Here is a 24,947-nt window from a genome sequence, read left to right as displayed (position 1 = left end):
ATATTTTTGACCTTTCTGGGATGAATGGTTCTGTAATTTTTATAAACTATAGTTCTAAAGGACAGTGCGATGTTTTAAAAAGGTTACAGTTTATTTAATTCTTATTTTAACATGCTGTCCTTTTGGACTGTTGACGTACACTCTCCTCTCCATCCTCCAGAGTAGTTTGGTTTCTGTAGCTAGCCCATATGATTTTAACTGTGTTGAAGAGTTGTGAGATGGGAGAGGTTGTAGTAATTAAGTTCCCAGTTACTGCATTTCTTACATTTTTGAAATCTTAAACCTAATAATCTATTTTGAAATAGAAAAGTTCTTAAAATTGTAATCCTTTGTTTTTTTTTTACTTTTACAAAGGAGATTTTTTTTTTTACTTTTTTTAAAATTTGAAAACTTAGAATACTCATTTAAATAAGGAAGTCATCTGAATAAGACTTTGAAGTTTGAGCTGCATATGAACCTGAGAACCGGAACCCGTTTTATCTTTGAGGATATTTCGTAGTAGTCTTCTTTGAATAAAAGCAATAGCTAACATTTCTTATCATTGTAGTGTGTTTTAAGGATAACTGCATTTCTTTTTAGGCAGGAAGCTACGTTCGTGATGATGCAGTCCCCAACTTGATCCAGTTAATAACCAATAGTGTGGAGATGCATGCCTATACTGTCCAGCGCTTGTACAAAGCAATTCTTGGTGATTATTCTCAAGTAGGTACTTTTTGCTTTGGTAGGGAAATTACCCATTACGTTCCTGGTGTGTTCTTGTTACTAACACTCTAGATGTGCCTTGATTTTGACCTTTATGATTAGATGACCTGGGATTTGCATTAATCTTTGCAAGGATTGAAAGCCTTTGACAAATGGTGTCTTTGTTTTGACAGCAACCTTTGGTACAAGTGGCTGCATGGTGTATAGGTGAATATGGAGATCTTCTTGTATCAGGCCAGTGTGAAGAGGAAGAACCTATTCAGGTACCCTTTGCTACTCTCTCAGGAGGGGAGAAACTAGTGTTTTTGGTTATAGGAGGATAATGTTTAATGAGTTGAGGTCGATTCCGTGGAAACCTGTTAAAGAAGTTAATGCCAGAATTCTATTGGGAAACTTAGCAGTTTTTGTGATAGAACTTACTATCCTTACTGTGTCGGGATAGAACCTACTCCTTACCATATGAGACTGAATTATATTGTTTCTCCTACGCTGTGGCTTGATAAGAAATGAGACCTATCCATATCAGCATTTGCTTATTAAAAGACTGGGTTTTAGGAGATGTGGTAGCAACAACACTTGTACTCTATCTTTTTATTTTCTTCTTTACTTCTGCCTCTTGCAATTAATATAATATGGCTCTCAGCCTCCAGTGGGTATTTTCCACTCTCTTTTTTTTTTTTTTTTTTAAATCTCCTACCTGCTTCTGATTGATGGATCAGCTTGGACAGTTACTGTGGCAAAGCACAGATAGTTGTTAGAGTTTTAGTAACGATGGTAGGGTTGTCTTTCTGGTGGCATCCTGTGACTTGATATCAGATTTAGATACTGACTTTTTTTTTCTCCCCAGGTAACAGAAGATGAAGTGTTGGATATTTTAGAGAGTGTTCTAATCTCTAATATGTCCACCTCTGTGACCCGAGGTTATGCTCTCACTGCCATTATGAAGCTTTCTACCCGATTCACCTGTACTGTAAAGTGAGTATGGAGAAAAAGTAGGATGAACATGTTATTTTGTAATTTTTAAACACTCTTTATTATAGAAAATTTAAAGGAAAGGCAAAATAGGGTAGTAAAATGAATCATATGTAACTCTTATTCCACAGTAATAATCATTAATTTATGGTTCATCCTTATTTTATCTATACTTTACTCCCTTATTTCCCACATCCCATCATTTATTATTTTAAAGGTAAAAAGTTATGGTTTGTTTTTGTTTTTGTTTTTGTTTTTGTTTTTAAAATCAGATATCTGGGCAGCCTGGGTGGCTCAGCGGTTTAGTGCCGCCTTCAGCCCAGGGCGTGATCCTGGAGACCTGGGATCAAGTCCCTTGTCAGGCTGCCTGCCTGGAGCCTGCTTCTCCCTCTGCCTGTATCTCTGCCTCTCTCTTTCTGTGTCTCTCATGAATAAATAAATAAAATCTTACAAAAAATAAAATCAGATATCTAATGCCTTTTCTCTTTTTAAAGTAGAGTAGTTACTTCCCTCTATAAGGGTTCTGGTTTGTTATAATATTTTGAGGTATCTGAAGAGGAAGAAAATCACAAAGGTTTGGGTGGTTCGTTAAATGTTTAAATTCTGCTCTTCACTATTTGGAATGAAAGTCAATTGGATTAGTTTCTCAGCCAGACATATTTAAAGCAAACTTAGTTCTCTTAGACTTTCTGTAGATGCTGTGAAAACTAACCCTTTAAATGGTGAACTAGAAGAATTTGTTGTCAGGTAATAACCTTTTGTTGATAAAAGCTTATTGTAAGGTTGTTAAAGAAGAGAATGAACATTAATATACTTGTTTTGTAACAAATTAATAATTGATACTTTTTTCTAGCAAATTTTAGGTATGGGACATCTAACAGAACAAGTACTAGTGGTAGATGATGGTGTTCAGGTGTATGTTGGATGTAAGAAGATAAAAGAAAAGTGTAGGGATTATAGGGGAAAGGAGAGAAAATGAGTGGGAAAAATCAGAGAGGGAGACAAAACAGGAGAGACTCCTAACTCTGGGAAATGAACATGGGGTAGTGGAAGGGGAGGTGGGGGAGGATGGGGTGACTGGGTGACGGGCACTGGGTGGGGGGCAATTGACGGGGGTGGGCAATTGAGGGATGAGCACTGAGTGTTGTATGTTCGCAAATTGAACTCCAACAGAAAAATATACCTTTAAAAAAGGTGTTTTGGCTTTGAAAATATATGTAAATTAAGGAAAGAGGAGTATTTCAGATTTTTAAACAGAAAACTCTGGTTTGTTTGTTCTCTCTGCTTGTTTACGAACTTTCTTTTGGGTATTTGAATTTTTTTGTCATTTTATCCCAAAGCCGAATTAAGAAAGTGGTTTCCATCTATGGGAGCAGCATTGATGTGGAACTCCAACAGAGGGCAGTAGAATATAATGCACTTTTTAAGAAATATGACCATATGAGGTAAGTGGAAGAAACTAATCAATGCATATGGCTGTTAGCATGTGAACAGATTGTCTTGATAATCCACAAAGGAGACTCCTTCCTCATGCTTTATTACTGGACTTCACAACTCTGTTTAATCCTAATTGCTTGTCTGCTTTTATTTGTCCATCTTCTCTTCTGTCTACCTTGTAAATTATCTGTGTCCTTTCATTCACCTTTTCCCCTTTCTTTTGGTGTGAAATATTTGCTTCATTTTCCATGTTATTTGGTTAAGAAGTGGGAGTTGTGTTTTTTCAAGAGAATCTCATCCTAATATTTAACTTTGTGATGCACGGTCTTTTTTCCACTTCTGTTATGCAGTGTCTTCTTGATTGGAAATGGCTAATACCTACTTATTTACCTTTCTTTCATTCCAATTTCTGTACCTCTGAGAAATCCCCGTCTCTCAGGATTTAGGTGGACAGTTTGTCTATTCAGGGTTTCTCGCCTGCCCTTAATCCAGTCAGGAATTTAGGTCATGTATTCTTGTAATCCACCTTCTATTCTAGTGTGTGTTTTAGAGGGTGGGGAGCAGAGATAACTGTCCATGTCTGACTCTAATATAGTAACACTGATTGTCTTGGGTAGGGAATCTAGGTTAACTGCCTAGAATTTAACCACTTCAGATTCTTCCAGGTCTGCCCTGCTTGAGAGAATGCCTGTCATGGAAAAAGTGACCACAAATGGCCCTACTGAGATTGTGCAGACAAATGGAGAAACAGAACCTGCTCCACTAGAGACCAAACCACCACCTTCTGGGCCACAGCCCACCAGCCAGGTAGCTTTTCACTTGCTTATCTGGGAATCTTCATGATCTTACAGTTCCTTATAACCTGTATCTCAGCTGATTGCCTTCCATGTTCCTGGATTGATTGAGGATTCTCTTCCTTATTTTTAAGTGTTGAAAGAGCTTTGCCTTAGATGCAGATTAGATAAATGACTAATGAATTGAGATATTATTCCTTGTTTAGGCCAATGATTTATTGGATTTGTTGGGAGGAAATGACATAACACCTGTTATTCCAACTGCACCTACAAGCAAACCAGCTTCTGCTGGTGGAGAACTTCTTGATTTGCTGGGAGACATCAACCTTACAGGTGAGACCAAACTGGAGTTATTTAATGCTTGGCTGGAGATAAAGGCCTTGGGGAAAAACTACAGTGAACATAGACTTCCTGGCACATGAATCAGTTAAAGAGTGGGGAGGCTGAGTCAGAAGTGGGAAGAGAATCTTCACAATATCTGGAATGTAAACTATCATGCTGGTATTCTAGAGATAATTCACAGAGATTCTTTAAAGTCCAGTATTTAATGTCGGGAGGATAAATTGCTCTCATAGTATTTAGGATAGAAAGGACTTTCAGGCTAAAAAGAAATATATCCCAAGTCACTTCTGCTTTTGGTTAGTGTCCTAAAACATCAGTTTTTCTATGTTTCTTTCTACTCATAATTTGGTTTCAGGAGCCAAGGCCATTTGTGGAGGGAAGAGAGATATTAAGGTATTTTCCTCTCTTCCTCTTAATAAAGCAATGAAGGGAAAAATTGTCCCTGATGATGATATTCAAATACAACTTTACATTTGGGAATGTTTTTTTCTCATGTTTGTTTATATGTAGTAGACATTAGTTAATTGTTGATGTATTCAGTGACATTATGAACCCCTGAGTCCAAGTGTATCACTGTAGCACATAATTTCTAAAGCGATTTCTTTAAAAGTATAATGGTGAATTACTACGTATTATGACCTCAAATAGAAAATAGCCATAGGATAAGGATTTTGGACGGTTATCTAGCCTGGCTATCAGAGGTTAAGTGATTTTTTGTAACAGCTTCCTCCCAGAGCTTATGGTTTATATTTATGTCTTAATAAAATTCAAAATGTTACTTGTTACACACTTTTGAGACATTCACAAATAGTTTCTTTCTTTCTTTTTTTTTTTTTTCCACAAATAGTTTCAATCCCCCAGATGCCACAGCTCTACTAGATACATGGAAAAGCAAAAATAACTCCTTGGTTAAAACATAGTGTATAGATGATATACTTATTAATATATTAGCATTTCCATGTTAGTTCATAATCTTCACAATTGTAATTTTTTTAATTAAAACATTTTTTTAAAGATTTTATTCATTTATTTCAGACAAGAATGTACACAAGCAGTGGGGAGAGGCAGAGGGAAAAGCAGATTCCTTGCAGAGCAGGGATCCCAATGCACTGCAATGTGATGCGGGGCTCCATCCCAGGACACTGGGATCATGATCCAAGCAGAAGGCAGAGACTTAACTGACTGAGCCACTCAGGCGCCCTGTCAGGAGGTCTTAATGTTTTGTTTTTGTTTTTACTTTATTTTCCTACTGTTATATGAAGAAGACTAATAAAATGTTAAAGAGCCTGGATTTTCCTTATTCACAGTGTGTTTTAAATACCTTTGCCTGAGCACCTGGGCTGCTCAGTCGGTTAAAGCATCTACCTTCGGCTCAGGTCATGATCCAGGGTCCTGGGATTGAGTCCTGTATTGGGCTCCCTGCTCAGTGAGAAGACTGCTTCTCCCTCTGCTCTTTGCTCATGATCTCTCTTTCAAATAAGTAAATAAAATCTTAAACAAAACAAACACATTTTCTTTATTAGGTTAAACATTTTTGAGTTTTACATTCTTTAAGCCATCATTACAGTCATATATCCTAATGCAGAGTAATTTAAGTAAGTAGAAATTAGGAAATAAATTTAATGTGTGCTTTTAGGGGAACTGGAGCAGTGAGTTTTTGTTATTTCCCAAAACTACTTACTGTTCCTTTACAGGAGAAAAGAGCTAAAATCTGAGGGATTTAAGGACTCATATGCTGCCACCTTGTTTTGAGTAGCCTCTGATTTTCCATAGGAATGCATTTCTAAAATTGTTCTGGAAATGGAAATTGTGGGAAAATTACTAGATTAGAGTTATAAAAGTTAGAATTGTATGAATATTTTTTGTATCCTTTATTGGTATTCTGCTTTACTACACTTGTAATGTTGTTCGCATTTGTTTCAGCTTCTTGAGTTTTGCTTAGCCATGTATATTTTTACCTTCTTTGCTAATTTTTAGTATGTCATTTTTTTTCTTGTGTACTTGGGTTTTTTTTTTTTTTATTTTAGCCTTACTTCACTTTGTTAATCCTTTTAAAACTGGTATATTTTCTAGATAATTTTATAAGTAGTTTGAAATATATTTAAACCTAAAATGTACTCTTTATTTTACTGTGTTTTCTTATGCCTCTTCTTGGGATCCTGATTTCTCTCAGTTCATGATCATTTCCTATCACTTAAATGATTCTCAACTTGTTCTTATTTGGAGGGATCAAATAAAGATGGTAATTTGGTGATTTCTTTCCTCCACTTCATACCACCTCTCCCAGGGTATTTAAATGTGTATGTGTGTTAAAATTTTAGTATGCAGTATTTAACATCTATAAAATTTAAATGCTTTGATCTACTTAGCTTATAAAATGAAATCTTATTAAATTATTACTATTATTAAAATATTATTTTGCCCACAAGGGGTTGGCAGTTGGCACTATGTGGAGATTCTTTTGATTGTCACAACTGGGAGGATTGCTGCTATCATTTAATGGGTACCAGCCAGGGGTGCTGGTAAATATCCTACAAGCACAGGGTAGCCCCCTACAGCAAATAATTAGCATAAAATTTCATTAGTTTTGAGGTTGAGGAACTTTAGAGGTATAATCCTATTCAACTCTCCTATTGCAAATTGTTCTCCAGGTTTGTATTACTTTGTATCCTAACAGCAGAGGTTAGAAGTCCCCATTGTTCCATATTCTTAACAGTATCTGGTATTTTCAGACATTGAAATTTTAACCATTCTATTAGTGTGAAGTAGTATCTTGTTGGTAATATTCACTATCTCTTATAACTGATTCTCTTTTCATTCAGGTTCCCCTCTTCTGTGAATTGCTTGTTTCTGTCTCTTACAACTTTTATTATTATCTTTTTCTCTTACCATCTTTTTTTCTTAGTGACTTATAGAAAATATTTATAGGTCTGGATACTCATCTGTTTGCTATTTTGTGGCAAACATTTTCTCCTGCCTGTAGTCTATCTTATTATAGTATTTTTTAATGAATAAAAGTTACTCATTTTAAAGTATTTGAATATTTAGTTCTTTCCCTTTGTAGTTTATGCTTTTTTAAAAAAGAGGAGTAGTTATTTATGTATTCATTTATTCGAGAGTATTAGGAGGAAGAGGGGCAGAGGGCGCGAGGGGGAGAGAGAATCTTTTTTTTTTTTTTTGGGAGAGAGAATCTTAAGCAGGCTCTGTGCACTTAGCTTGGAACCTGATGTGGGGGGTTGGTCTCATGACCTTGACCTAAGCGGAAACCAAGAGTTGGACATTTAACCTACTGAGCCACCCAGATGCCTCTGGTTTATGCTTTTTGCATCTTGTTTAAGGAGTCCTTCTCTTAACCTGAGATGAAATAATTATCTCCTGTATTTTTTTTGTGTGTGTGTGAGCTATGTCATGCTGGCTATTTGATTTACCATTGGAATGTTTCATTTAGGTGCTCCAGCTGCTGCTCCTGCCCCTGCCTCAGTCCCACAGATATCCCAGCCCCCCTTCTTGTTGGATGGGCTTTCATCACAGCCTCTCTTCAATGACATCACTACAGGTAGGATTACCATCAGTGAGAGGTGTAATTCTGTAAGCATTAAGCTGACTGCAATTAGACTGATCTTTCTGTACTTTCCAGGCATCCCCTCCATCACAGCATACAGTAAGAATGGCTTGAAGATAGAATTCACCTTTGAACGGTCAAATACCAATCCTAGCGTCACAGTGATAACGATACAGGCCTCTAACAGCACAGAGCTGGACATGACAGACTTTGTTTTCCAGGCTGCAGTACCAAAGGTACTACAGTGTCTTCTTTGCCTGTTTCCTTTGATTAAAGATGGGTTGATTTTTTTTTCTTTCATGCACTTGGCAAGGGATACATTTTAATGTCTAGAGGTTAAAGTGATTTTGCAGATTTAACCCAAATTAGCAATAATGTAACTATTATGGTTCATTGAAGCATGTCATTTTTAATGAAAGCCTTTTACTTCGTCAGAAATATTCTTATAGTTAGCACTATAGGGTAAAGAAAGTATATTCTAGTAGTAGCTATAGTGAGACAGCAGAATTCTGCAAGGTGGTCTGCTAATGCTCAGGCCATTGAGGATGGGTTGGGGATGGGATCCCTGGGTGGCGCAGTGGTTTGGCGCCTGCCTTTGGCCCAGGGCGCGATCCTGGAGACCCGGGATCGAATCCCACGTCGGGCTCCCGGTGCATGAAGCTTGCTTCTCCCTCTGCCTATGTCTCTGTCTCTGTCTCTGTCTCTGTCTCTGTCTCTCTCTCTCTCTCTCTCTCTCTCTGTGACTATCATAAATAAATAAATTAAAATTAAAAAAAATAAACCTATAAAAAAAAAGGATGGGTTGGGGTTCAGTAATACAGTGATAAAAACCTAAAAAACACAAAATCTAACATGGAATCAAAAGTCATTAAGATGAAGACTTTATCTATTTGGTATTCTCTTTAGTCATTAGATCAGAATTAAACGTTTTTATTTCTTGATATTTATTTAAGTGAAAGAAACATTCCTTCTTCATTAGTATCTAGTTTAGTATTGATATAATGATTGCTTGTTTTTATAAATTGAAGGTTTGTTTATATATGAAACCTTAGTTTAAGGAATATTTATGGTCTGTCTTAGAATAATGAAAAGTTTTGTATAAAGAAATACTGAGAATGAAGAGTGGGCAAAGTTTTTCTGTAAAAGACAAGATAGTAAGTATTTTAGGTTATATGGTTTCTGTTACATCTACTCATATCTCTTGGTATAGTGGCGGGGAGGGGAAGCCATAGTTAATACGTAAATGAAGGAATGTGGCTCTGTTCCAAAAAACCATTTATAAAAACAGATGTTGGGTCATTCTTGGCCCATGGGCCATAGTTTGCCAGCCCTTGGTTTAGACTAAGCTAATCTAATTTTTGCAGTACCATGTGAGATATGATAACTCAAACAGCACACTTTCAGGAATTGAAGACCTTTTATTTGTGGTTACTGCTGACTTTGCAGCCTCCTTTACTTGCATTTTTTTAGGAGCCAGAATGATGTAGATGTTTCAGAATCACTAGAATGGGGTGGTTTCAATATTAGTTGAATGACATTAGGCAAGTTATTTAACCTCTATGTCTCAGTTTCTTCATTTACAAAGGGAGGATGGTGATAGTGATACCTACTTCCTAGAGTTCCTTTGAAGAATAGATGCATTCTATGTACTGTATACTGTACTTTTCATATGTTCATTGCTCAGCAAATGTTAACTCCTGCAACTTTGGGTTTTACATTTGTTGCTCTAGTCTATACTCTAGCAACATAGCATCTATGCCATTAAAGCATGGCCTTAGTTTTGGTGCTATACTGTACAATACTTATTTGCATGTCATGTATCTTGAACTTCAAAATATCATATTTCATAGATTCTACTATTACTTTTTATTGTCTCTGAAATTGAGATAAAATTGATGATTTGTCATAGTTTAGTTGGTAGCCTGTTTTCTTTCTCAGTGGTACATAAAATGATGGTGGGAACAAACAACTAATGACATCGTACATTTGGTTAAATAAATGTAAATATTAATATTTCAGCTTATATAATATATCTTGACAATAGAATTACGATAAGACCCAACATAGTAAGTCTGTGAGTTGATATTAAGTCTCTTTACTCTTACAATTTTGGTCCTAAGAGAAGGCTGGATAGACTTTCCTCCTCTTGTCTTCCACCAACCCTGCTCCCCGCCCATCTTTCTGTCTCTCCCCCCCTTCCCCCCCCCCTTTCTCCTTTACTCTTTCTTCTTCCTTCTGCTTCTCTTCCCCTCTCTCTTTTCTCTTCTCACTCTCAATTATTTTAGAAGACTACCCTTTCAGGAGAGATTTTTTAAAATCATAGTATGGGGGTGCCTGGGTATCTCAGTTGGTTAAGTGTCTGACTCTTGATCTCAGCTCAGGTCTTGATCTCAAGGTCATGAGTTCAAGCCCCATACTGGGCTCCGTGCTGGACATGGAGCCTACTTTAAAAAAAAAAAAAAAAAAAGTAAAATCTTAGTATGTAGAATAGCTACATATGTACTACATTGTGCCAACAGTTATGGTTTGCCTATCTTGCTGATAGCACTTTTGTTTCTCTTCTTTGTAAACAAACAAATGAAACCCACTGACACTACACATTATGGCAATTGGCTTTTCCAGGTTTTTTGCTGTATAGCCTAGCTTTGCATGAAATTGTTCACTTAAGACCTGTGACGCTGATGAAGAGATCTTGATGTATTTCACATACATATTAACAGCTTGGCTCTTTGCAGCCTTTCCTTACCTCTGTCATGTAGCCATTGACACATTCCAGATTATGTTGACATGAGAAAACAAAACTTTAAGTCTCCCTACCCCAACCATCCAGATATATACAAGCATAAAGGCCTGTAGTTGGCTATTGGTATGCTGGTTGGTTATTTCTAGAAAGCACTTTCTGTTTTTCATTTCTTTCTGGCTTTTTTTTAGCCTCATACACCCGTTTTTTTTTTTACCTGCATAGTTGATCAGTTACTATTAAGTGAGGTTGCCAGAACAAGAATTGGTCACCTTTTGAAAAATGGTAGGCTAAAGTTCCTTTTGCCTGAAAGACAGTGAGTGGCTCATTGTTAGTTTTTCATGATCAAAGACCTCCTCTAACAGTGGGGTTTTTAAAATAAGATGAAGATTATAGTCACATGCTATGAATTGTTGATAATCTGGAAAACAAACAACGTAGTAGTAGGTCAATCTTTTACTTGACTTTTATATTTGTTGACATCTCTGACATAGTGTTGAGTGTATTATTTTTTCTGAAGCATGCCCTTTGTTCCCCACAGACATTCCAGCTGCAGCTTCTGTCTCCTAGCAGCAGCATTGTCCCAGCATTTAATACGGGGACCATCACACAAGTCATTAAAGTCCTGAACCCACAGAAGGTGAGTAGCACATTTGAAGACAGTATCTGAGTGATGTGTAAACATATTTCCTGAAATAAAATTCTGCTTTGTTTCTCTAGGTTTTTTTCTTTTTTTTTTTAAAGGTTTTATTTATTTATTCATGATAGACAGAAGCAGAGACACAGGCAGAGGGAGAAGCAGGCTCCATGCCTGGGAGCCCGATGTGGGATTCGATCCTGGGTCTCCAGGATTGCGCCCTGGGCCAAAGGCAGGCGCTAAACCGCTGCGCCACCCAGGGATCCCTCTAGGTTTTTTTCTGACTTATAGTTGTAGAAGAAATATGTGGAAATGTCTAGTCTAACTTCTTTATTCTTTTGTAGATTAGATAATAAATGTAACCTAGACACTTGAAATTATTTTAGTGGTAGCTTTAAAATGGAGCTCTTTTTTTTTTTTTTTTTAAATGGAGCTCTTTGTTTTTTTGAGAGGGAGGGGGCAAGAGGGGCAGAGAGAATCTTAAGGAGGCTCCACACCCAGCACAGAGCCCAGTGTGGGGCTTGATCTCATGACCTCAACTTAAGAGTCTGTCACTCAACTGATTGAGCCACCCATGCACCACTAAAATGCTGCTTTAAGGAATTGTCTATGTAGAGGCTAAAGGTCTAGTTTTTTGTAGAAGAGGGAAAGCTTAGATATTTTAATCTTTAAAAGAAAAATGATTTATTAATTTATTTTAGAGAGAGTGTGCATGGGGGAGGGGAAGAGGGAGAGAGAATCTCAAGTAGACTCTCTACTGAGTCCAGAGCCTGACACAGGGCTTGATTTCATGACCCTAAGATCATGACCTGACCAGAAACTAAGAGATACCTAACCAACTACACCACTCAAATGCCCCTTAGACATTTTAGTCTTTACACAAGTTGCAATCTAGGGTAAAGAGTATCTGTAGGTCCCCATATATCTACATTTACTACTATAATTATTATGTGTGCACAGTAAAAATGGAGGCATTTTAAATGTATTAGCCAAATGAAAAGTAGCTTTAGAAACAAATTAAGAGGAGCCTGGGTGGCTTAGTCAGTGAAGTGTCTGTCTTCGGATCAGGTTGTGATCTCTAGATCATGGGATTGAGCCCCATGTTGGGCTCTCTGCTCAGTGGGGAGCCTGGTTCTCCCTCTTCTTCTGCATGTGCTTGTATTCTCTCTTCCTCTGTAGTAAAATCTTTTAAAAAAGGAAGAAACTGAGATGAAGCAATATTTTCATTATATCTTCTCAAAGAAGTAAATTGACTCCACTTTTAATAGCAATCGACTAGTTTTCAGTTTTTGAAAATGGTTCAGAGAATTTCTTCACTTTGAAAGATTTCTAGCAGTGTCTCATAACCCCAGTATGATTTCTTCCTTTTATAACAGTTTGCCTTTCCTCTGCTAGTCACTGTATTTTGAGTATCTGCCTGTAGTACAAGCACAGATTCCTTTGATGACCTGATACATAGAGTAAAAATTTCCTTAGTGCATTAATGTTTGAAATCTGCCACATAAAGTTAAAAGGATTTATAATTAGTTCTCTTAAAACAAATTCTGTTACTCTAAGTTAACTCTTTATGTCTTGGCAACAAAATAAGTTTATGTTCACATTTACTATTGGTTTTACAGACAAAGCAACAGTATTTCTGAGTGTAGAGCATAAGATGAGTATGTTTACCTCATTTTCCTGAAAACTTGGATACAATTGTTGAATCTTTTTGAGAAGCACTTAGCCAGCATTACTCTGAAAATGCTCCTGAGTGGTTCTGTCCTGTTATGCAGTTTTAGGATTGAAGCTGACAATGTGTTCTGTAAATATGTTTTCTCTACTTGACTGCATGGAGTTGGCCAGAGTACTAGGCAGTAGTGGTGGTGGTTATGGTTTTTTGTCTGTGTGTCATTTTTAAGAGACCGCTTTGCCCTAAAATAATTTCTCTGAGATTAAAAGTCTATTTGTGGACCACACAGATTCTAGAGATTTCCTTTCAGTGCATAATTTGTGATTCTCTGTTCTATAGCAACAGCTGCGAATGCGGATCAAGCTCACATATAACCACAAGGGCTCAGCAATGCAAGATCTAGCAGAGGTGAACAACTTTCCCCCTCAGTCCTGGCAATGAGGGCTGGCACCATTCTCATTCTTGTCCCACTCAATCAAAGGAACTCTGGGAAGGAGGTTGTGATCGCTGGCAAGTCCCCCCCAACTGTACCATGGGCATGAGGAGCTGAAGAGAACTGTTGAGGATTTTCCTGAAGTTATTGCTGACCTTAAAGCATTGTCAAAGACGAATCTCCTCTCCTCCACTGTTGAGGCCGGCTGCTTCTGGAGGCTACTTTGCACTCTTCCTCCTCTTCTCCTTTGTCCGCACTTCTCCACCCCTCCCACATTTACAGCCAGAATCAACATTCCCTGGGCCCCTGAGGAAATAAGCAGCTGGTCTGGAGGAGAGGACTGGAATCCATGGCAAGAAAACACTCACTCTGTCTCTGCAGCAAAGAGTTATCCCTTCTTTCTACTGTGTTGTTCTGTGGACTGGGCGAGGTGGGGTATTCATTCCTCACTAGCTGGGTTACCATCTTCAGGCGCTTTTTACATCAGGCATTCAGAATGGAAATGTTAACAATGGACATTAGGGAGCCCTGCCTTTTTCTACTGGTTCCCCCAGTGTTTGAAAGAGGCATTAGGCTCCTGGTAGCCTTTTCTGTGCATTGCTGTATACACACAGACACACACATGTATGTATGTTTGTTACCAAGACCTGGGCAGACCTGGAGAGGTTATTTGTAAACACTGGACAGATGGAGTTAAAAAGAGATTTGGCATGAAGGATATGGTGCTCTATTTGTAATAGAAACTCCCAAGGCTCTTCCAGCTCCCCTTTCTCTCCATACTTTAGCTGTAGTCACAAATACTCTCCATGATTTTCAAAATTGATTCCCCTGAAAGTGCAAAGTGGACAACTTCTAAAAGGTATATTAATAATTATTAATGCCCCTGTTCCCACAACAGATTTTAAAGTTTCTCCTAAGCCCATAACTTGCCTGTTGAACTGTGGTAAATGGGTGGAAAGAGGAGTTTGCTTTTTAAGACCAGACTCCTTAACAAAAGCATCTTTGCCCATAGGAAGAGTATCAGACTCACCCTAGAGCATATTGGAGTCATCTTCTCCATTACTCCAAATCTTCCTTTTTATTTCCTGAGCCTGGCTTGGACCTTGGCATTCCGTTTGAATTCCTTCTTCTAACTGGAACATTTGTGTTGTATCTGTAACACTGGCACTGAAATAAAGACCACGCGGTTAAAGAAATCTTTCCTATATTGTACTTTATGGTGTTGGAATGAAGCCTTGTAGCTTCCTTGCCCCCAGTGTGAGAGGAAGTCCTTAAGGACACCATATGGAAAAAAAAAAAAAAAAAAAAAGGGACACCATACAGTAGTCATATCCTTTCCTGAGTCTGAGAAGTTGGTCTCATGAGAGGCCAGTTTCATGAATATCTGCATCAAAGACCTGAGGTCTGGAGTTTTTTAAACTAGTGAGAGTGCCAAGTGCTGTTTAGAAAGGACTCGTGTTATTAAACTTTAACACCGAGTTACTAGAATGAGGTAAGGTGACTGGTGGCACATGGTGAATGTACTGCGTATGTTCAGGTACACGGGCACCATGTCTCATGTACTAAAGAAGAAAGGAAAAGTCAGGTCCACCTTGCTCTTAAAATGTTTGCAGTCATTACTGTATTGAGTACAGTATGCTGACTACTTTGGCTTTCGTCTTAAACTTGGATTCAGATACCCCCCCCCCCCCATTTCACCAAGCCTTTACTTAAAATCAGTGTCTTGTCATATCTAGCTCTGTATCAGATGCTAGGTTATTTCTAACATTTGACAAACTGGGATTGAGCTAAAAGGCTCCAAAGGGAAACTTTCTGGTCTTAAGTGTATAAAAGAGCAAGATTTCCAAAAACTTACTCTACTGGGCAAATGGTTGAGTCAAGAACAGGATATTATCTTGTGCACAGATTTCAGTAAAGGCAAGTGTGGACTAGTGTATGTTTCAGACAACTTGCTCTGCCTGTGCAATGAACAATAGCCTTTAAAGAATTCTTTGCAGACTGATTTCATTGGATGGATACTTAATGCTGTGAAACATGATAGGATTAACATAATATTGGTGGATTTCTCGAGTAGAATTTATCTAACATTCCTCTGGGTTAGAGGCTTTATTTTCTCTCATGTTAATAGTTGACCAGCTCAAGTTTCTTTAGTTGGACTGAATTGAATATCAGAAATCTGCCGAAGACCATGCATGCTATCAGACAGTGCTAGCTAGCAGAGCTAGAAAGGGTCTATTCTAGTAACAAAGCATCTCCGTGGGTGATTATAATTTTTTTGAGGTGGAGTTCTATGATTATCCATGGCTTTGTCTAGACAGAATACAAATCATGGCCTTAACGCAAAGGGTGCTGCATAGAATATTTGAAGTGATTTTGGAGAGTGAAGCTGAGCACCACACTGAAGAACTAGCAGCCAGAAAGCTGCCTAGGATCCTGACAGTTGTGAAGACTTTTGCAAATGATCGGATCTTTGAAGGCTTCAGCGTGCCTTAGTTTCTAGGATCAGAATTAGTTCTCCTTGTGCTTGGCCTTGCTGCTAAAAGGAGAAATCTCTTAATTTCTATGAATACTTAACACATTTCAGTAATTTTCTTTCCCTGGTATGACCATGTAAGGGGGAGCAAATTTGGATAGATTTACAGCATCAGAGCCATTGTAAGGAAAGAGTGATTTCCATGGCTGTTTTAATAACCCTAGGGTGATAAGCAGTGAGCCTCCACATACTTGGACAATTACACATGCACTTTTACCTCATTTTTCCCCCCTTCTTTCAGAGTAGTGTATCCTATCACTCCCAACCCCTCCACCCAAGTAATCCTAAGGGAGAATTCATCTAAGTAATACAAAAAAAAAACTGTAGGAAGGGTGCTCTACCCGAGAAGCTTCTCCCACAGTATGGCTGGGGCTTCTGCAGGGCTGTTACCTTGAGGTGATTTGGACAGTCATGGAATGTTTTATGCTGTGTGTAGTGGTCATCTGTTCATTTTAAGGTCTTTCTCATTTAAAGAAACATTCCTCAGTGTAACTTTTAGGAGGGAATTCTTTCCTCTTACTGGTTAAAGATGTGGTACATGCCCTTTGTCCCATTCATATAAAAGAGAGTAGACCTTTAAGCTGTTCAGGATTAACAGTTTGAGTATTTCCATCTACTGTATAACATGCTTTTCATTTTCAGTTCTCTTAGAAGAGGTTGGAAGTTAGGGGATACTGTTTTTGAGGTTCAACTTTATTACTTTCTGCATTGGAAAATACTTGGGCCATGACAACTAGGGGGAAGAAAGAGTTTGTGAATATTTTTTCCTAGTGAATGTATTTTATCTACATTGTCCTACACCGAGTGAGAATTAGAGCAAAAAATGGATAGTCACGAATTTGTGGTTGGTAGAGAGGTGGTACAGGACTGTATACTCAAGTGTTTGGGGGTGGGGAGGGTCACTTGAAGAAGGAAAGTCCTGAAGTTGAAAACACTTTGACCAGCTTTGGCTCAGGAGGGTGGGGCTGCTTGTAGAAGTGGAAGTCAATCACTCTTTTTCAAGCAATAGTAGTGAGTGGGCTCCATCTGCAGGGTTCCAGGACCCAGGACACCTAAACAGAAGAACGTGCTGAAGCAGCTTGCACAGTTGCTTCATGAACTTCCTTGAGGCTGATTCTGGCCTCGGGATGGAGCATTGGAGTTTTTTTGTTTTTGTTTTTGGAACCTGCTGTTGCGCTTTGTGTGTTTTGTTTTTGTTTTCAATTTGGGGGGGCAGGGCGCATGGGAAAGAGTTTCTGAACTCTTTCCTTTGTGAACTCCCATTGTGTCCCTGTAAAGTCCCTTTTCTTTCATAATTGTTGTAAGTTACATTTTCATTAAGCCCCATCACATCTTCTTTACTGTAAAAATATTAAAAGGCTGTTTCTAAGTGGGACGGCTAATTCTAATTATTGCAGACATATTTTTGAGATGTAAAAAAAATTTAAAATTAAATGATAAGTCTTAGAGGTGAGTGAGGAATAAAATGGATGTAAACATTTACATTGGGATGCATTAGAATTCTGCTGTGTGTATTGTCTTTTGGTTGAAACAAATTATGAACAGTGACTAATAATAAAAAGTCAATACTCAATGATTTAAAATTTGCTTCCTTGCTTCTTACAAGTGCATTAGAGAAGCCTTGAATGAATTCTTATTCCAGAGCTTTGACCTAAACTTACCTGTTAACGTTTTTTACACAGAAATCTCACCTAGAGAAATTTGAGCAACCTAAAAAATACTTGCAGTTTACAGTCAAAAGTGCAATTGGGAATTTTAAATAATGCTTACTTCTCCACATGGGTAAATTTTCAAACAAGGCAAAGAAATTGTATCAAGGTGAAATGTGTATTTAGGGGTGGCCATGGTTTTTAGTTACAAGTTTCTATTTGTAAATTATGTTTAAGTATATCTGTGACTGGGAAGAAGGTTTGACCAGCCAAAAAATTAATTCTATTTCATGATCTATTTTATATGAATTCTTCCATAGAAGTAAAAGTGGTTGGATGTAGGTTTTCTATCCATCAGGGGTGATCCCTGATTTCCCTTGATTGTGAAGGGGCAGAGCGTGTGAAAGCCCCCTAAGTGAGGAGAAAAAGCGAAGCCTTGGCATTTATTTAGTTTATGCAGGAGTGCCCTTTGGCACTGTTTGATAACTGACATTTCTGTAATCTTTCCTTGTATGTGGCTTAGTTAAAATTCATCTTTGTTTCTAATATTAAATTTAGTTAACATGTTTATCTGCATATAATTTCATGTAGCAGGAAATATAAAAACTACAATAGAAAAGTTCAACCAGTAATAGACTTCATTTACTCAGCAAATACAGAGAATAGTGTTCAGATTCGAACTTTATTCCAGAAGGACCGAATTAATTTTATCACTTTTCAGGGTTTTCCATGCTATTTCCTCTCTTAGTTCAATTGTCCCCATATTTTGAAAACATATTCTTTAAAACCCTGAGGCCAGGTAAATACTACCTGTTTCTTTGGAACTAAAAACATCTAAATCTGTTTAATCTGTGGTAGAAATAAGAGATTTAGGCTTAAAGATAACTTTGTGATCATTAAAGGAGTGGGAACTAGCTATAAATAAGTGAATGTGGTAAAACCTTATGGCTCTTCTACCACATTTTGGCAGATGAACTTTTCTTCTCCAGACTTTCTTTTGATTTTAGAGTGAGGGTTAGGAAAAGCTCCTGTGATAAAACGTATGTATGTCCTTTCCTCTCTGTGGAGGGAGAGGTATGTGCAGCTGCTTACAGGAACGATACAGAAGAGGAGGCAGTAATGACTTCTCTGTCTCTTGGCTTGATCTAAACAGTAATTTTTGTAACGATGAACCTGCAGTGAGGGCAGATGGATTTTTGCACAGAAATTCCCAGAGGAATTTATTTTTAGGGTTAGTCTCAGCTGTTTACCATTTCCAGAAATTGTAGTTACATAACCCTTGGCATACATAATGCACATTGCCTTGAACTGGGGAAGAACATGAATATGTGACCTTTGAAACAGTATAAAATGTTAATGGCAGTACATGACTTGAAAAAAAAGAATCAATTGGTTGATTCCTGAATTGGATCTTAAAACATGGAGACCTTTAAAGAGCTACATCATATGATTTCCCGCAGCATCTGGGCTGGTAGTTTTTTTGTTTTGGTTTTCCTTTTGAAAGGTACTACTGTTGTTGATGAAAGAAGAAGTAGTGAATACATAACTTTCAGCATATGCTTGTATTCTGAATTGATGCATTAGCCTTTATTACATTAATGGAGAAAACCAATCTACCACCACTATTCCCCAGCACGAACTCAAAATGCTGGTCCTGGGATAAAATCCTTTTCGTGCAGGTGATCAATCAATAAAAAGCTTCTTATAAGATCAGGAAAATGTAATGTATAAAACCTCAGGAAACAGGCTTTTAGAAACACTAATTCTGGACCATATTTTGGTCTTTCCGCTCTGCCCTTGGTCAAAGTCCACTTCTCATCCCATATGGGTACCTATAGCTTGTATACCAGTGTTCTTGCTGGAAGAAGTTATCCAGGAATCATTGAAATGAGAATCAACTTTTTTTGTTTTCAATCTTTTTTTTTTTTTTAAGATTTTACCCATTTATTCATGATAGACACAGAGAGTGACAGAGAGAGAGAGAGAGAGGCAGAGACACAGGCAGAGGGAGAAGCAGGCTCCATGCAGGGACCCCATGTGGGACTTGATTCCGGGTCTCCAGGATCACGCCCCAGGCTGAAGGTGGCGCTAAACCACTGGGCCACCAGGGCTGCCCGGGAATCAACTCCTTTAAGTAGCTTTCTTAAAAGTAGTTTCAAGGTAGAAGAAGGAAGACCCAGGAGGTAGTCAACCTAAGAGCTTTTTTCACTTTATAGACTCACAGAAGTCATTTTTAATTTTAAAATGAGACTAACGAAGACTACTGGAGATCGGGATTTTGGTATAGGCAAAGTAGCTCATGTGAAGGGAGAAAGTAGTGACCAAACTTGTATCGAATTGGAATCTACAGGAGTCAAATTTTGTCTTGGGATTTAAAAGATCTCCAAATGGATACATATCCTATAGTAGAGAGGGGACACAGACTGACTGTTAGATCTCAAATTCTCTTGTACTAAGCCTATAATTAAAATATTTTAAACATACAGTTGGTATGGACGAGGCAAGCAGGAGCAGTGGATAGGTGATAACCATTTTTACCAATTGTTCAAAGGTCAGGGGATTACAGATTATTTGGTGCTTAATTTCTTACATGTTGCTTGAAGATTTATTAACACCTGTGTAAGAGGGAAAGCCCTAAAATCCAGAAGTCTAAAAAGTTTCCTAGGAAAATTTAGAGTAGAATTAAGAATAGAAGAGTTCCTCCACCTGAGAAACTGAGTAAATCTTGAATTTGGAAGATCAGAATTATAATGGCTCCTATGAATCCCTACTAAGCATTTTGTGTACATTGAAAAAAATCTTGATAGTAACTGCTACTCATTTCTATTTCACAGCTAAGAAACAAAGGCTCAAATCAAGTAAATTGCACAAGAGTATAGGTGTAATAAGAGGTAGAGCTCAGGTCTGGAATCAGGCTGTCTGACTCCGAATTTGGCAGTCTGGCTAGTCACAAAAGTACCATCACTGCAGGAATTAAAATAATTAGCTTTTAAGGATTTTCTGAATTAGCCTTGCAAATAATAAAATGGTCTTGGACCATATTATGGCTTGAGGCAGAGTAAGGAATTCTGGTACTTTTACCGAAAGGAGGAGAAAAGTGAATTAAAATGTGGCTGGGCGGTGAGTTGACATCTTGCACACGAGGTTGGGTCGAATTTGCTAAAGAACATCGTGAGCATCTGTAATAAGGAAGAGAAAAGGCCCTGCTAAGGGATATCCTCAACAATCCATTCCGTGGCTTTGCATGTGAGGGTGACAGGCCAGTTTCGACGCAGAAAGAGGAAACACCAGGGAGAGGTAAATTACGAGAGCCACCCTGAGCGCCAGGCAGCGTCCGGCCACTACTAATTGGCGCAGACTCCCCCCTGCCCCTAGTCCGTCCAGCCGGTACTTCGGAGGCGGTGGTAGCAGCGAATGACCCTCCCGGCCGCCTCGGCTTGGAGGGCGGCTGGGGGCGCAGGCCCAGCCTGTGCAGGCGCCCGGCTCCGCCCGCCGGGGTTGCACCGCCGCCCAGCCGGGCTGCGGCTCGCCGAGCTGAGCCGGGGCTGCGCGGGGCCCGCAGCCACGCTGGTCCCGCTGGGCTGCGGGCGGGGCGGGGCCCGGGGGCGGGGCGGGGCCCGGGGGGCGGGGCGGGGCCCGGGGGGCGGGGCGGGGCCCGGGGGCGGGGCGGGGCCGCGGGCTGCTCGCGCGCGCCGCCGAGGTTCCGCGCGCCGTCGCGCCCGCCCGGCGTCCCAGTGCAGCCTCCGCCGCCGATGGGGGAGGTGGAGCCGGGGCCCGCGGGCCCGCTCGAGCCCCCGGAGCCGCCCGAAGCGCCCGCGAGCCGCCGGCCGGGCGGGATTCGGGTCCTGAAGGTGAGGCGGACGGGCGGGCTGGGGAGGACCCCGGGGCGGGGAGAGGCCGCCCCCGCCCCGCGCGCAGGCAGGGCGGCCGGCGACCCCCGCGCCGCGTCAGTCTGTGCGCTTCGCCGCCCGCGGCCCCGCAGTCCGGCGGGGGGCGCCGCGGCCCCGGCCCAGGCCTCCGCCCCGCCCCGCCGAGGCCGCAGCCGCCTCCGGCCCCTCGGCTGCCCATCCCTGGCCGCGCGCCACCCGCCTCGCAGGCCCACGCCTTCGGTCCGCCGTCCGCCCGGCCGCCGCCGCCCACCCGGCTGCGCGGGAGCGGGGCCCGCCTCGGCCGCCCTCGGGCTCGTTGGGGGCCGGGGCCGGGGCCGGGGCCGGGGCCGGGGCCGGGGCCGGGGCCGGGGGCCGTCGCGCGGGCCCGAGAGCGCGCCGGGAGTGCGCAGGGCTTTCTCCGCGGACACCTGAAGACATCACCCCAGCGGGAGGATGGCGGCGGTGATTGGCCGCGCGCCGCCGTGTGCTCGGGGCTGCGCCGGGTGGAGCGGGCCGGCTCTGCCGCGGGGCTCGCCGCGCGAGTTAGGACCCGGCCGCCGCGCCGAGGCTCCACCTGCCCGTCTGCGGAGAGGATCCCCGCAGCAGCCGGGTCTCGGGGAGGCCCCGCGCGCGTCGCTGCAGGGAGGAGGGGTTCGGCAGGAAGGGGCAGTCCTGCGTGCGGGAGCCGGGAGGCGGCGGTGGGGGAGCGGTTATGCAACAGGCGCCCGCGGGGCCTGGGGGCAGGCCCTGGGGGGGGGGGGGAGGAAAATGAAAGCAGATGTTGGCGGGGCGCGGAGCGGTGGAGCCCTGGAGGGGATGGCAAGAAGTTTCGATGCACAAGAAATGTAGGGTCGGGAGGGCGACAGTAAAGATGGCTTAAAGGAGTTGTAGGGAGACCAACTGGGTAGAGTTTTCTGCTGGCCTCTGAAATAGTGGGAGAGGAATTTTTCTGTAGGTCAAGTGTGTAAACAAGATGTCCTGATGATAACAGAGTTCTAGAAGAGGAAATGAGCAGGATTTAAAACTTGGCCACCGAGATGAAAGAGAGAAAAGAACATTTAGAGGTTTTGGTGTCTTTCAGAAATACTTTGCAAAAACAGTGAAAATACACGATGTTAAAAAAAAAAAATTAAGTAATAGTTGTCAGTTGGAATTAAGGATGAGCCCTGTACATTGAGATTATTCGTAGGACACTACTACAACATGGGAACACTGGAAAAAAAAAATGGATGTGAAGCATCTGGTGAACCCATCCATGAAACAACATAAAATAGAGCTCTGTAAAATATAAGACTTTTTTTTTTTTTTTTTTTTTTTTGCTGTCATCTCCCAGTCTTAATGCAGACTTAAAGCAGTAACTTTTCATAGTTTATTCTTTACTTCTGCCTAAACCTTGTACATGTTTATTTTAACTTATTTAACCATAAGTTTAAAATATAATGACTTTAAGCCTTTTGGATACTTATTTAAAACTATAAGGTCATCAAATGTAAATTGTCAGTGAACTTAAAAAAAAAGTTCTGCTGTGGCTTATCAGGATATGGCAGGACTGAGAGATAGGTAATGGCCTCTGGACTAGAAGATAAACAACCTTGGCTTTTTTTATGACAACTTTTTGTGGGGGAAGGAATGAATTGATGAGAGGTGGAAGGAACTGAGAAAGGAGGCTCTTGATTCAAGGGTCCTGCCTTCCTAGACTTTCAGGAAGTGGTTAGATTTAGCACTGGTTTCCCTGGGTTCCAATGTGGGAACCATTACAAAGATTCCAGAAATTGATCTTGATTATAGTACTGAGTTGGTGTTATGGGAGGTTGATAGTGTCTAAATGCTCTTACATCTCTTGCTTTATTGCATGTGGTCAACACTTTAAATAATCCTTGCAAATAAATGGGATTGGCTATGGAGAATAGGTGCTGCATGTTCTACATACAAAAGTTTCCTTAAGTAGCTGAGTGGTTGAATTTTGTGCCAGATGAAGCTGGAAAAGAATATATGGATAGAAGTCATAATTTCCTACCTGTTCTTTGAAGACTCTTTGGACAAGGCTTATCGTTCTTTTTTGTAATGCTTTTATACTAACTGTGAAGTCATGAGCATTATTGTCAAGTAATATAGATCTTCATAAAAAGGCTACTGTAACTAAGCCAGTATAATTTAGCCAGATTAGATCTAGGTCCATTATATGGGGTATTGGAAAGTTAACCTCAAAATCTAATTCCAGATGTATTTAGTGAATTACTAATTAGAGTGTACTCCTTTACTGTTGTGGTTGGAATATAGGTGTAGTATTTGTAATATTCTTAAGATTATTGGGAGTAACTTTGAAGAATAATTTTCCAGATGTTTGCTACAATTTTGGGATTATTTTTTTACTTAGACTATAGAAGATAGATCATAAACTGGACTGCAAGTGCCATGAAATCCATTTTTGTCAGTACTGGTTTCAAGTTTGTACCCAAATAATGTGCGTTTATGGTTTTTAAAAATCAATACCAAGATTTTTAATAAACTGAAATATTCTTCTTCTCCTTACCTGATCCCACTCTTTCCAAAATATTGCTTAACATGTCTATTCCTAGAGATGAGCCCATATTGTTTTAAAGTTTTGAATGCAGGAGCATATCTCCTACCTTACGGTATTTCACATTCTAATAGAACTCAGTAGGGAGAGTTACTTGAGCAGACTTTTTCCCATACATATCTTAGAGTTAATTGTATGTGGGTGTTTAATAGTTTATCACCTTTGAACTGATCACAGCCCTCATGTTATTTTCATTTTTAGAGAGTTAAAAGCTTAAAACTGAAGTGGGTACTTTATTCATGGCTTCTAAAGACTTGCAGTTTTTAGAACTATATTTCAATCTTTTTTTTTTTTTTTTAAGGGAGAGTGTGGGGGAGGGGAGACGGAGAGAGAGAATTTCAAGCAGTGCAGAGCCTGATGAGGCTCCCTCTCACCATCCTGAGATCAGGACCTGAGCTGAAATCAAGTCAGACGTGCTTAACCAACTAAGCCACCCAGATGCCCCTATTTTAAACCTTAAATGTGCTTTTACACTTGTTTGATGTGAGAGGTGATTATAGACCTGTTCCTTTTAGAAAAGTTTGTCAACAGTTTTTATGTAAGAGTAAGGGAAGCAAGAGAATCTTCTTAAAATCTTAACAATTTCAGTGGAAAAGTGATTCTAAAAGCTGAAAGCATCAGGACAGTACTGGCCTTTCCAGCAGTTATCTGATGCTTTACACAGTGGAGAAGGAAGCACTAGGTAATTCAGCAATAGCTAGTAATAGCTGAACAGTTCATCTAGATCTTTGCCAGAAGGCTATGCTTGCTTGGTATCTAGGCCTTTTTAAAATGCCCATTGAGCAGGTTTAAGAGAATGATACCAACTAAAGGTCTAACTCAGCAGTTTATCTTTAAAGGATGGAATATATCATATAAATAGGAGATACATTCTTTGACCAACAACACATGTGTTTCAGTAAAGTTCTTAAGGAATTTATAGTCTTTTAATTTATTTTTTTTCTGGTGCAAAAAACGTTTTTATTAAAGCACAGGGACAGAACCCATGGGCACAAAGAGCTGCCAGGGATTTATTGCCGCCTTTTTT

At 40.1% G+C, this 24,947-nt stretch overlaps 2 protein-coding genes across 4 annotated transcripts in view; both read left to right on the top strand.

Moving 5' to 3' along the window:
* AP1G1 (adaptor related protein complex 1 subunit gamma 1) overlaps positions 1 to 14,484 on the top strand; it is a 76,870-nt gene extending 62,386 nt beyond the window's left edge. For all 3 annotated transcript variants that reach the window (XM_026011631.2, XM_072731580.1, XM_072731581.1), the window contains exons 14-23: positions 580 to 702; positions 876 to 965; positions 1,550 to 1,677; positions 3,015 to 3,119; positions 3,777 to 3,918; positions 4,112 to 4,238; positions 7,696 to 7,803; positions 7,885 to 8,045; positions 11,091 to 11,189; positions 13,195 to 14,484. In XM_026011631.2, coding sequence (XP_025867416.1) covers positions 580 to 702; positions 876 to 965; positions 1,550 to 1,677; positions 3,015 to 3,119; positions 3,777 to 3,918; positions 4,112 to 4,238; positions 7,696 to 7,803; positions 7,885 to 8,045; positions 11,091 to 11,189; positions 13,195 to 13,296 — 1,185 coding nt within the window. In that variant the 3' untranslated portion in view covers positions 13,297 to 14,484. The remainder of the gene's footprint in view (positions 1 to 579; positions 703 to 875; positions 966 to 1,549; positions 1,678 to 3,014; positions 3,120 to 3,776; positions 3,919 to 4,111; positions 4,239 to 7,695; positions 7,804 to 7,884; positions 8,046 to 11,090; positions 11,190 to 13,194) is intronic.
* Positions 14,485 to 21,183: 6,699 nt separating this feature from the next.
* PHLPP2 (PH domain and leucine rich repeat protein phosphatase 2) overlaps positions 21,184 to 24,947 on the top strand; it is a 73,489-nt gene continuing 69,725 nt past the window's right edge. Inside the window, exon 1 of the mRNA XM_072731577.1 lies at positions 21,184 to 21,321. Coding sequence (XP_072587678.1) covers positions 21,223 to 21,321 — 99 coding nt within the window. The 5' untranslated portion in view covers positions 21,184 to 21,222. The remainder of the gene's footprint in view (positions 21,322 to 24,947) is intronic.

The sequence above is a fragment of the Vulpes vulpes genome, chromosome 12 (assembly GCF_048418805.1).
Source record: "Vulpes vulpes isolate BD-2025 chromosome 12, VulVul3, whole genome shotgun sequence".
Lineage (NCBI taxonomy): Eukaryota > Metazoa > Chordata > Mammalia > Carnivora > Canidae > Vulpes > Vulpes vulpes.
Note: the sequence above shows the minus strand (reverse complement) of the source record. Positions and strands in the feature narration are given on the sequence as shown.